The 12,282-nt window shown below is 42.3% G+C and overlaps 1 protein-coding gene across 1 annotated transcript; it reads right to left on the bottom strand.

Moving 5' to 3' along the window:
- Positions 1-2,131: 2,131 nt before the first annotated feature.
- Positions 2,132-12,102, bottom strand: HARBI1 (harbinger transposase derived 1). Its single transcript, XM_004763129.3, has 3 exons — positions 11,985-12,102; positions 10,235-11,053; positions 2,132-3,542 (listed from the first exon to the last, which is right to left on the bottom strand). The coding sequence occupies exons 2-3, from the start codon at positions 10,902-10,904 to the stop codon at positions 3,163-3,165; spliced, it is 1,050 nt and encodes a 349-aa protein (XP_004763186.1). The 5' UTR covers positions 10,905-11,053; positions 11,985-12,102; the 3' UTR covers positions 2,132-3,162.
- Positions 12,103-12,282: the final 180 nt, after the last annotated feature.

Genomic DNA, 12,282 nt, shown 5'->3' with positions numbered 1-12,282 from the left:
GTCCTGAGAACATGTGCCTGCACAACGATTAAGTTTCCTTGATTTCTTATTTTCTTGTCCTCCTCCTAAATTCCCCCTCTAATGCCAGGGACAGCGATTGCCAAGCTCAGTCGCTGAGTTGTTTTCAATTTATCATTTCAGGTCAGGATACAATCACCATATGTCTGTTATCTGTCTAGCTTCTATTTTACTCCTCTCCCCACCACCTCCTGTATGTCTTCACTATATGACCCCATTAGTCTAAACTTAGATTAATTTGCTATCTATCCTTTATAGTCCAAGGGTCAGGAAAGGAGCTCCATCTATGTTCAGTTCATTTTAAACAAAGAATGTGGGGCACCTGGGTGGCTCAGTTGGTTGAGCAACTGCCTTCGGCTCAGGTCATGGTCCTGGAGTCCTGGGATCGAGTCCCACATCGGGGTCCCAGCTCCATGGGGAGTCTGCTTCTCCCTCTGACCTTCTCGCCTCTCATGTTCTCTCTCAAATAAATAAATAAAATATTTTTAAAAAAATAAAGAATGTGTTTAAGATTTCTATTTCGTATAATTTGAAATTGGTAAACCAGTGATGACCCAATATTGTGGTTTTTCTCTTAGTATATTCTGGGACTTTGCTGTCTTGAAACATCCAAGGGCAAATCTGGAAAACTCCTATGCTGACCAGATGGCATCATCTCTGGGAAGATGAAGCTTACATAAGACAGACATAATCCTTGATTCTTTCCCAAAACTGTAGCAAGGAGATACTAAAAATCCACAATAAGGACCTCAAGAGAAGACTTCACAGGCGCTTATAAAAAGCCCTTAGGAGCAAACCCTTGGTAATTTGAAAGTACAGACCCTAATCCCACCCCTCGATCATTTTGGGGAAATGGTAACTAAGGACTGAAAAAATCCTGGCCTGTAAAAATTCATGCTGAAAGAATAAGGAAATAGATTTGAACAGTTATTCTGTGGAATTATTAGGAAATAAAATACTCCCAGAGAAAAACACTGCCAGCCAATATTCAGTGGGTTCAGCACTCAGAAATTATCTTTGGTGTGCAAATAATAGACTTGAAATTGCTTTTGAAATCTCTCCAAGACTGTCCCTCCCACTCAGGCTTCATGTTACCATCTAGTGAGTTGAGTTGTGAAAAACCCCAATTTTCCTTTAAGGTAGTTTTTTTTTTTTTTTTTTAAGGCTAAAATGCCAGGCATTTTCAAAGCTCACACTCCACCTTGCATGATGTGGATGGCAGTCACCCTTTCCTCATTCGAGATGCACAAAAGAACCAAAACTCTGTAGGGAAAAATACCCATCTCAGGAAACCTGGAAAGACTTAAAATTAAAATATTGCCTCATGAGGGAGACAAAGCAAGCTTGGTCACAGGTCAGATTTTACAAAGGAAAAATATGTAACAGGGCACCTCTGTTGCACAGTGAGTAGAATTAATACTCCCAGGCACCTCCCTGTGGTCCATTCTCATCTCCATGACGTCATTGAACATGCCGAGCTCAACGTCCTGCCAAATGGACCCACTCTTTATAGAGTAGGATGATGACGGGAAATAGCATTTGGAGTAGAAATAAACAGCAGATAATAACCCATAATTGTTTTTAATCGTGGGGATGAGTCACCCTCAATTTATTTCCAAATTTCTTCTGTCATCAGCTGTTCATTTCTTTACTTTGAAAATCACCAGATTAACACTGCCAAAGGCAGGTAGGAAATGATCCAAGAGGACAATTCTGAAGTATCACATGGTGAGCTGATGATAAACTGGGAACAAGGGGCGCCTGGGTGGCTCAGTTGTTAAGCGTCTGCCTTTGGCTTGGGTCGTGATCCCAGGGTCCTAGGATGGAGCCCTGCACAGGGCTCCCTGTTCGACGGGAAGCCTGCTTCTTCCTCACCCACTCCCCCCGCTTGTGTTCCCTCTCTCCCTCTCTCTGTGTCAAATAAATAAATAAATCTTTAAAAAAAAAAAAAGAAAGAAAGAAAGATGAAAAAGAAAAAAAGAAACTGGGAACAAGACAATCCTCAGGAAAGTCTCTTTTTTGTCCCAGCAAAGGCACCAAAGTGTGAACCTAATTCACACATTCATTATTCCAATCAGGTTATTTTTATATCAGTGTAATTTTAGAATAAGACTTGATGGAGGATTATTTATTTTCCGGGAAATTCTGTCCATCACTTTGCACACAAGATATTCAAGTAGGTCTAGCACCAAAATTCATTTCACACCAAGAAATTATGTCTTTTTTACTGCTTTCGCAATGCCTTCTTTATTCCCTAAGTCTTCCTTCTACTCAAGGAATTTCAAAGCAGAATGGCCAAACATTCTAACATCATGGGTGTAAAAAATGTGATTTGTTTAGATGTGAGCTGTCAAAACCTGGGTGAGTCTCCTCTGCCCATCAATCTATCGGGTTTTTAGATCTGTGAAGTGTAAGCTTGCTATTTTATCTACATTTGATTTGTCTTCTTTAAGCTGATTGGGTTCTTAAACCAATTTAGCCTCTAAATCCTTCTCTGGTTTGGAAAGAGGACATTGGAGTCCAGATGTTTTCCCTAGAAACCAGGTCCAAGTCACAGTCCAACTACTGCAGAAAGACTAGAGATGGAGGCTTCAGGCTGTACCTAACATCCTCTTAAAAACACAAAGCTGAAAACTCAAGATTAGTAGCCACTTTGGTCAGAAGACCATTCCCTAACTTAAATTTGCTCTTTACACTTGCCTCAGATGATGCCTATACAGGCAGCAAAGTAGGAAAGCTAAAATCCCATCCAGTAATTTAGGGCAAACGAATATTGTTTTCATTTGAAATCTCTAGACAATTAAATAAAAAACATTCTGGCTGACTGCCGTTTCCCCCTTTGCTTTGATTTTGTAGGCAAAATCATAAATGTCTGCTGCTAGTGAATTTTCAATCACTCAACCTGGAGTTGAGTGGGTAGTAGGGAACTATTGGCTTGGTTTTGATTTAGCTAATGTATTTGCAAATGAGTCGGGATATTCTGGCACAGCCATAACCCTTCTAAAACACAAAGATTAAATGTCAATTTGTGACAAGTGTCCACATACGCAATCATGCTAGATGATGGAACTCTGCAGGGGGTGGTGAGGCAGAAAGTTTGTCATAACTCCTTCTGGGAAATTTCCCTCCCCTCCACCTCTCACATTAGCTAAAATGAGTGAGCATCAGCTCCTGACGGATTCGATCAGCCTCCAGGTCCAAGGACTCCATGTGTTCATACTCTTCTTCAGGGGGCTGTTCCATGGGTCCTGTCATTGGAGAAGACCAAACATCCATCCCATGCTCCAGGGAGATGTTGTGGAGGACACAACAAGCCAAGATAATGTGGCTGGACTTCTCTGGTGAGTACTGCAGCGCTCCCTTGGATCCATCCAGGCAGCGAAATCGGGAGCAGAGGGTTCGGAAAGTCTTCTCAATCACACTGTGAGTTGCAGAATGGGCCATATTATAGCGATATTCGGCTGGGGTTTCAGGAATGTGAAGGGGGGTCATGAGCCAAGTACGCAGAGAGAAGGAACTGTCACCTGTGGGGGAAGGTCCAAAGAAATCGTAAATCATCCTAACTGGACTACAAACAGAAATGAAAATCCAGGAACATATACACAGAACGGTTAAGAAAATGCAAAAGACTCTGGAGGCACTGAGCCCCAGAAAAACCAAGAGGGAAGTGATATGGTAAAAAGAAGGCATGCCAGGATCACGAGAAGGAAAACAGAGGTCTTGGCTGGAAATATCCTTGTTAAAACCAACAGAGAAAAAAGGCTGATAGCTTAAAAAAGAAAGGGCGGGGTGCTTTGGTGGCTGGGTCAATTAACAGGCTGCCTTCGGCTCCGGACATGATCCCAGGGCCTGGGTTCGAGCCTGCTTTTCCCTTCTCCCTCTGCAGCTCCGCCTGCTTGTTCTCTCTCTCTGTCAAATAAATAAATAAATAAATAAGATCTTTAAAAACAAACAAACAAATAAATAAAAGGGGGTGGGGGGAGCCAAGCCTGAGAAAATGTGGGGAGAACGTGAAGGCACTTAAGGAAATGAAATTCCCGGATTTTCTGAACTCAGAGATACTGTTCTTTAATAAAAGGTTAGTAAGAACTATCATATAGCAAGCCAATCTTCAAAATCTCCAAAGAGAAAAAGTGCAAGAAAAGAGAATTCAGCCAGGAGAGCTCAAAACCCTTGTGAGGAAAATTTCTAACTTTACCATTAAAGAGTCAGATCTGGAAAGTACTACCTCGGGATTTCAGAGTATTTCATGGAAAACAATCATTCATTCTCCCCATACTAAGAACAGTAAGATAAAAGTCCCAGTGCCTGTGGCACAGATCAGAACTCAGGTGTTCCTAAATATTACAATCACTAGAACAATGCCTGCGTAACAGAGGAACTGGTATAATTTCACTTTAACAAGGAAAGCATACATATAATGATACAAATAGTAACAGTGATAAGGAAATCAAATCAGAAGTCAATTAAAATAATATACAGAGGCATTTTCCTAAGGTGACTTCCTTGTCAAATGATCTCTGGCAGTGCTAAGAACAAAATAACGCTCAAGACTGGGATGCAATGTCCTGTTACAACAGTACAATGTTTCTGTGGTGCTTAATTGTCCTGACTCACTACAGCTGACAGATGAAATGTCTCACACAGAGGCACAACCCCTTAGAAATCTGAGACAAAGAGGCTCTCGGAGTACTAACTTGCACAATGGCTGTGTTCCTGACCCACTATCAGTTTTGGTAAATAGTTATGGATTTTTCAGAGTCTAGGCCCTGTTCCAAAACACACAGGACTCCTTTCTTTCAGGAGCTTACATTTTTTAAGTACTGGATCAACTTTATTAAAAAAAATTTTTATGAAGTCACCTGGGTGGCTCAGTGGGTTAAAGCCTCTGCCTTCGGCTCAGGTCATGATCCCCAGGTCCTGGGATCAAGCCCAGCATCGGACTCTCTGCTCAGTGGGAAGCCTGCTTCCTCCTCTCTCTCTGCTCTCTGCCTACTTGTGATCTCTGTCAAATAAATAACAAAATCTTAAACAAAAATTTATGTTTTTACTTATACATAATTGACATATAACATTGTGTTAATTGTACGTACTGGAATGTTGTTAAATATTTAATAAGTCTCATGATATTTTCAATTTTTACATTTAGTTGACTTTCCCCCCAAGTACGACCTATTTTACTTGAACTCACACCTACTAAATACTAAATTTAAGAAACTGATGCTGTAAATAATAATGAAAATGATATCAGTGACTCATTAAATACCTACTATGTAGCACGCATTGATCTAGGCACTTTGAATGTATTATCTCTTATTATCCAATCCCAACCCTGCCAGGTAGGATATTATTGAACTAATTCTACCAATGAGAAAATCAAAATATCAGTAGCCATCCTGTGATATGCCACGCAAAGGAAGCAGAAGGAGCTAGTCACTAAATGCTAATGTCAGACTCAAGAGTCACAAAAACAATGGTGTAATGCTATAAGAGAGTAAGACAAACATTTACGGTGAATGCCAAAGGACAGAGATACTAAATGGTATTAGTTGAACATTTCTCTATGGAACAGTATGAGCCTTAACTGGGGAGACATAAAGGATAAGCTAGTTAATGCAGACCTTTTATAACATGCCCCATGGTCATTAACGGATTCTAATCCAAGCACCACTGGAAAACAGACACTCAGGAGGGGATTAGGATCAGAACTGCTAAACAGATTACAACTGCTTACATGATCAGTCATCCACAAGACATTCTGGCAGATCTTACCCAAAGCTGCTTAACAAGACCAGACCAAGAGCTGAAGAAGTAAGAACTCAGGCTGAATTCTTTGTAGGAGCAGATACATTTAAAGAAGAGGAATAAGGTAATGCAGTTCTGAAGGGACAGATGAGAATGAGGAGATGAAGGGATGACACCATGGTAAAAATATGCTAAAAAAAAATTCAGAGGCTCCTATATATCCCTCCTTTGATGGAAACACTATTCTGGATTTTATGTTTGTCACTTCTCTGCATTTGTTTATATTGTATCTAAGTAGCATAACATTGTTCTTGGTTGTAAACTTTATCAAAATGATTTCCTACTAAAAACAAAACATAAACCTAAAAAAAAAAACCACAAAGGGAATTATAGTCAATTCTATATTTGGCAAATTTAGAACTATTTCACAAATCTGATGCGTGTTAAGATACGATCAGCCATCTTAACTTTTTTAACATCTTGTTATCCTCATAATCCTGCCAGTCTTCCCCTAAAATATTACCCTCTTATCCAACACATCCTTTAGATACCAGTGTTTTACAAACTTATCAATTTGTACGAATCACTTGAGGCACCTGTTAAAAATGGATGTCTAGATTCTTTCCTTGACAATTCTCATTCCCAAAGTTTAAAGTGGGGCCCAGTGATGTGTATTTTTAATAAATTCCCCAGATGACTCTCTTGATCTGGAAAATTTGTGAAACCCTTACAAGTTCAGGGGTCTTCAAACTAGTTTTCCTGATAGAGATAATGGAGGATTTGCAAGGGAATATATGCTAGAACTGTTAGTTGTACTAATCAATTTCCACATGGGTATACTTTTCCCCGCCCTAGTGCCTACCATATAGCCTGATACCAAAATTGGCCTTAATAAATATTTGTTAAATGTTGTTACCATATCCATCTCTCTCATTTCCACCCTTCCTGTAAAAAGGGTAATCAGAAAAGTAATAAAAATTTATCAGAGTTGGGGTGCCCGGCTGGCTCAGTCAGTAGAGTGACTCTTGATTTTGTCATGAGTTCAAGTTCTAAATAGGGCGTAGAGCCTACCTTTAAAAAAAAATTGTCAGGGCGCCTGGGTGGCTCAGTGGGTTAGAGCCTCTGCCTTCGGTTCGGGTCGTGATCCCAGGGTCCTGGGATCGAGCCCCACATCGGGCTGTCCGCTCCGCGGAGAGCCTGCTTCCTCCTTGCTCTCTCTTTCTCTGCCTGCCTCTCTGCCTACTTGTGATCTCTGTCTGTCAAATAAATAAATAAAATCTTAAAAAAAAAAAAATTGTCAAGAGTTTTCCCTTATTTCCAATTATGTCCTGTAAAAAACCTCAAAAAACTAAAGCCATATTTCCAACTGAATCTGGGGTCCCAACGTGTGAAGGAAAAGAGAGTAAGTAATTCCTACATGACCTTGAAGTCCTTAACAGAGAGACTATTTGCCAAATAGACTTAATTCTTCATGTGACCTACTTCTAAAAGTTAACCACAATTGGCATCTGTGTGGCTCTGTTAGTTAAGCATCTGCCTTTGGCTCAGGTCATGATCCCAGCCAGGGTCCTGGGATCAAGCCCTGCATCGGGCTCTCTGCTTCTCCCTCTCCCTCTGCCTATCTGTGGGCTCTCTCCCTGTCGAATAAATAAATTAAATAAATAATCTTTTAAAAAAATTAACAAACGTTAACCACAAGTGACTTAGATATTCTGTGCCTTAATTTCCTCCTCCATAAACATGTTGATATCAGTATTTAACTTTTCAAAAGTTTTTATAACAATTAAGTGAGACAACCCAATGCAAACTGCTTACGACATTGCCTGACAAGTTCTGAGCGCTCAGCATGTTTTAGCTGGCTTTATAGTAAGGTACCAAAGTCATTTTCCATAAGAAATGAGCTTGGTGGTTCGGTCAGTTAAGTGTCTGACTCTTGGTTTCGGCTCAGGTCATGATGTGGGGGGTGGCAGGGACTGATCCCTGCTCAGCAGGAAGTTCTGCTTCTCCCTCTCCCTCTGCTCCTCCTTGTGCTCTTGCTTGTGTTCTCTCTCTCTTGCGTTCTCTTTCAAATCAATAAATAAATAATCTTAAAAAAAGAAAAAAAAGAAATTTGAAAGTTCAAAAAAGGCACAAGGTAGGATTTTTTTTTTTTTTTTAAGATCCCGGAATCAGGACCCTGAGCTGAAGACAGATGGCCTAACCGAGATGCCTAGGAGCTCCCACACAAGGTAGGATTAAGAAAAAGGTCCAGAGGGATAAAGAGAAGGGGGTACACTAATAACAGAAGACAGAAGGAACAACTCAAGAAAACCACTGAGTTCCAAGACATCACATATAGTACCCTGGCAGCTCTACTTCATTGTGACAGCAGTCTCTTCCCACTTGGAACAATTAAAGAATATTAAAAAGGAATAATTTCTGAGCGTCTACTGCATGTTAAATACTGTTATGAGGACACACAGTGCAGATATGATCCCTGGTTTGAAAGAGAGGTCTTCCAATCCTTCATGTTTCTTTTCATCTCTCACATAACATGTTGCATAGAAGATAACTTTTATTCTGTTGCTTACATAATACTCAGCTTTAGAACAAACAAACACACACAGAACCAAGCTGCCAAGATTAAGGATATTATCACTGTTACCCAACTGTATTTCTCCCAGCTATGCAGTCAGCCCAGTTTGCATTGCTCCATTTTGAATGGGTTCTTGTCCTACTTATGTCACTAAGTCAGGCTTCCCAATGGCACTTGGGCAGATCTGTCAAGTGAGCTCCCACGAGAACTGTGGAAGTGTACTGTCCGCTATCATTCTTTTTTTTTTTGAAGATTTTATTTATCTGAGAGACAGCAAGCTAGAACTGAGGGAGCACAAGCAGGCTGAGGTCGGTGGGGAGAGGGAGAAGCAAACTCCCTGCTAAGTAGGGAGTCCAACTTGACTTGGGGCTCAATCCCAGGACCCCAGGATCTTGACCTCAGCCGAATGCAGATGCTTAACCAACTGAGCCACCCAGGTGCCCTGCTATCATTTTCATATAGATATCATAATAACAGTAACCGATGACAAGTCTTATATTTGTACAATACTCTATAATGAACTCTCACATATATCACCTAGTGCTGCCAATAGATATTACTGCAGTTGGCATTATTATTTTTTTTATCTTTTTTTTTTTTTAAGATTTTATTTATTTATCAGAGACGGGGGGGGGAGAGCGAGCACAGCAGACAGAATGGCAGGCAGAGGCAGAGGGAGAAGCAGGCGCCCCGCTGAGCAAGGAGCCCGATGTGGGACTCGATCCCAGGACACCGGGATCACGACCCGAGCTGAAGGCAGCTGCTTAACCAACTGAGCCACCCAGGCGTCCCAGCATTATTATTTTTTTAATAAAGATTTTATTTATTTTAAAGATTTTTATTTATTTATTTGACAGAGAGAAATCACAAGCAGACAGAGAGGCAGGCAGGGAGAGAGGAGGAAGCAGACTCCCTGCTGAGCAGAGAGCCCAAGGCGATGCGGGGCTTGTTCCCAGGACCCTGAGATCATGACCTGAGCCAAAGGCAGAGGCTTTAACCCACTGAGCCACCCAGGCTCCCCAGAGATTTTATTAAACAGAGAGAGAGATCCGGAGTAAGCAGAGCAGCAGGTGGTGGGGGGGGGGTGCTCGTGGAGAGCAGGCTTCCCGCTGAGCAGAGAGCCTGATGTAGGGCTTGATCCCAGGACCCTGAGATCATGACCTGAGCTGAAGGCAGAGGCTTTAGACCACTGAGTCACCCAGGCGCCCCTGTTGGCATTATTTTTAACATTTTACACATGATAAAAATTAAGGCTCAGTTGAAGAGATCTATTATATTTAACCACATCTGTCCTTATTAAGAACTTCAGCTGTATTAAAGGGGAATGTTTTTGTAGGGTTGTTGTTGCTCCTGTTTCCAACTACAAAACACTGCTGCAGCTTAACTTTATTTCCCATCACCAGTGTTTCTACTTATGACCATATGTCTCAAGATAAATCCTTAGAAGTGAGGCTCTGGACCAAGTATTGTGTTTTTAAACTTTAATAAAATGTCCTTTAAGTGTTCTTTTCTTTTTAAATTAAGACTCAGAGAGGGGCGCCTGGGTGGCTCAGTGGATTAAAGCCTCTACCTTCGGCTCAGGTTATGATCCCAGGGTCCTGGGAAGGAGCTCCGCACCGCATTGGGCTCTCTGCTCAGCAGGGAGTCTGCTTCCTCCTCTCTCTCTGCCTGCCTCTCTGCCTACTTGTGATCTCTGTTTGTCAAATAAATAAATAAAATCTTTAAAAAAAAAAAAAAAAAGAAGAAGAAGAAGAAGACTCAGAGTTCTCACCTGAGGTCTCATTAAAAAAAAGAACAGGACTGAGACTCAGGTCTATAGATTCTCAAATTTCATTCTGCTCTGTTACATAATTTTTCTGTGGCTACAAAATGAAGCGTGTGCACCTGAAAACTTACCAAGCAGCCAGCTATCTTTGTGTATTCCAGCTTCGAAATGACTACTGAGGGAAGACTGCTGCAGCACAGCATAGTCCTGGAGGCTGCCTGGCCAGTTGGTCTCCACAGTCATTAGTGCCCCTCTAATGTCACACACCATCAGGCAGTTTAAAGAATGTAGTCCTTTGCGGTTCACATAGGAAAGGTCTTCAGCATTCGGTGCCTTGATTGCCACATGGATACAGTCAACCACCCCTATAACCCCTGGCATCCCGGCTAACCCATAGAATTCATCCTTTAGAGCCTGCACGGAGGTTTCATCTGATGGAAAGCGAATGAACTGTGTGGCTCTTTCCACAAGTGCTTCGGTGACATTGGCAACACAGCGACTCATAGATGCCTGACTGATTCCAATAGCATCTCCCATCCGAGTCTGGAAGGAACCTGAAGTATAGAAGCCCAGTGCTGCAAGGATCTGTGTCTCTGGGCTAATAGCTCTGGATCTCTGAGTAGGTCTAGAAAGACTTGCCCCCAAGAGCTCCACCAAGTAATAAATGAACTGTCGAGGAAACCCATACATGGACATCAAGTATTCATCAGTCACGTCATCCAGCTTAAAGCGGTCCAATGTCCGGTGACCTCGGCCATAGAGCAAGAGATCACAGTCAAGTACTGTTATTGGTATAGCCATGGTACATGTAAATGTGATTTCTCCTTCCCTCTGCTACTTTTCCTGAATTCCTCTCAGTGAAGATGTTGGTGCAAGAAGGTATTTAAAGAAGTGTCAGAATTCAGCAGTTAACCATCAGTTAAATGGCTCTGGCATTTGTAATCTTCTCTCTGTAAAGGTTAAAAGAAAAAAAGCATTAGAAACCGACCAAAGACTTTAAAGTGATTCAAAGGCTACAACAGCTCCTTTTCTCAAACCTCAATCTGTCCAGGCAAAAGGTGCTATACCTGTAAATCTGGGTTTTGCTCCACTAACACATGGCTGCACGAAATACTCGCGTGGTTTGAAAGATAATGGGAGTTGTTTTGTATGTAGCAGAGCAGCTCCCTCAACCCTACAGTCTGAAGAAAGGAAGGAAGGAAGAAAGGAAAGAAGGAAGGAAAAGAAAATGTGGGATGATTTTGATGGCTCACTTAATGCTTGACATTTGAACCCCAAGAGCACAAGATTAATGGAGGAGGGGCACCTGGCTGGCTTAGAACCAAGTGGAGGGTCTCTTCATCTCTGGGTTTTAACTTCCAGCTCCATGTTGGATGTAGAGATTACTTAAAAATAACATCTTAAAAAAAAGATTAATGGAGGCGATAGCGTAATTATTCATAAAGTAGAAGAGGTCTGCACTTAACTATACAGGCCACAAACTGGTTGACATAAGTCTTAACTACGCGGGTCAGGAATTAGTCACGCCTGGTTTCATTACCCAAACCTTTTGGCTCCACCGGGTAAGTACGAGAGGGACGTGTGGGGTGCTCAAACCAGTCTAGCAAGACAGGTGTGGGCAAAAAACTGCCCGCAATCCAGCCCGGTGGACACATCGTGTGCTCGAACAACAAGCCATGCCTTCTCCCCCACGAAATCCAAATCGTGAGGCTGAGGCCCAGGAAGCACGAAAGCCCAGACAGGTTAGAAAAAAAGCGCAAAAGAGGCTAGATGAGTTAGAGCTGGGAGGCGACTCGGCCACTTATAAAAGGTGCCTTAGAAAAGATACTTAGAAATCTGATTGCGCCGGCCACTCAAAGCCAGCGAAGGCCCGTCACCCACCTCTCCGAGGCTGCGGCGTTACTGGCAGCACTTCCCACCCACCCAGCCGGTCCGGCCCTGCACTGGAACCAGCGACCTCGGACTGGTCGCCACGCCGCTCACCTTAGGCACCGCCCCCTCGCGTCAGCGGTCTCCCCACGCCGCGTCCTCACAGCCGCTTCCGCGGCAGCGTGAGGTTCGATGGCGCACATTCCACAGTTAACCCAAAGTTTTCACTCTTTCAAAGACCCTCCGTCCCCCGCCTTTATGCCGTTCTTTCCTTCTGAGACACTTGTAAAAGTTAGTGAGAAAGATTTAC

This window comes from Mustela putorius, unplaced genomic scaffold (genome assembly GCF_011764305.1).
Source record: "Mustela putorius furo isolate JIRA1106 unplaced genomic scaffold, ASM1176430v1.1 tig00003859_pilon_pilon_pilon, whole genome shotgun sequence".
NCBI lineage: Eukaryota > Metazoa > Chordata > Mammalia > Carnivora > Mustelidae > Mustela > Mustela putorius.
The sequence above is the reverse complement of the archived record's forward strand: the minus strand, read 5'-3'. Positions and strand labels throughout refer to the sequence as shown.

Bases quoted from the DNA above. Each gene is read 5' to 3' on its own strand.
- HARBI1 (XM_004763129.3), bottom strand. From the start codon at position 10,904: ATGGCTATACCAATAACAGTACTTGACTGTGATCTCTTGCTCTATGGC. The intron at 3,543-10,234 runs GTAAGTTTTCAG...CTTCCCCCACAG, and splicing joins CAAAGATAGCTGGCTGCTTG to GTGACAGTTCCTTCTCTCTG.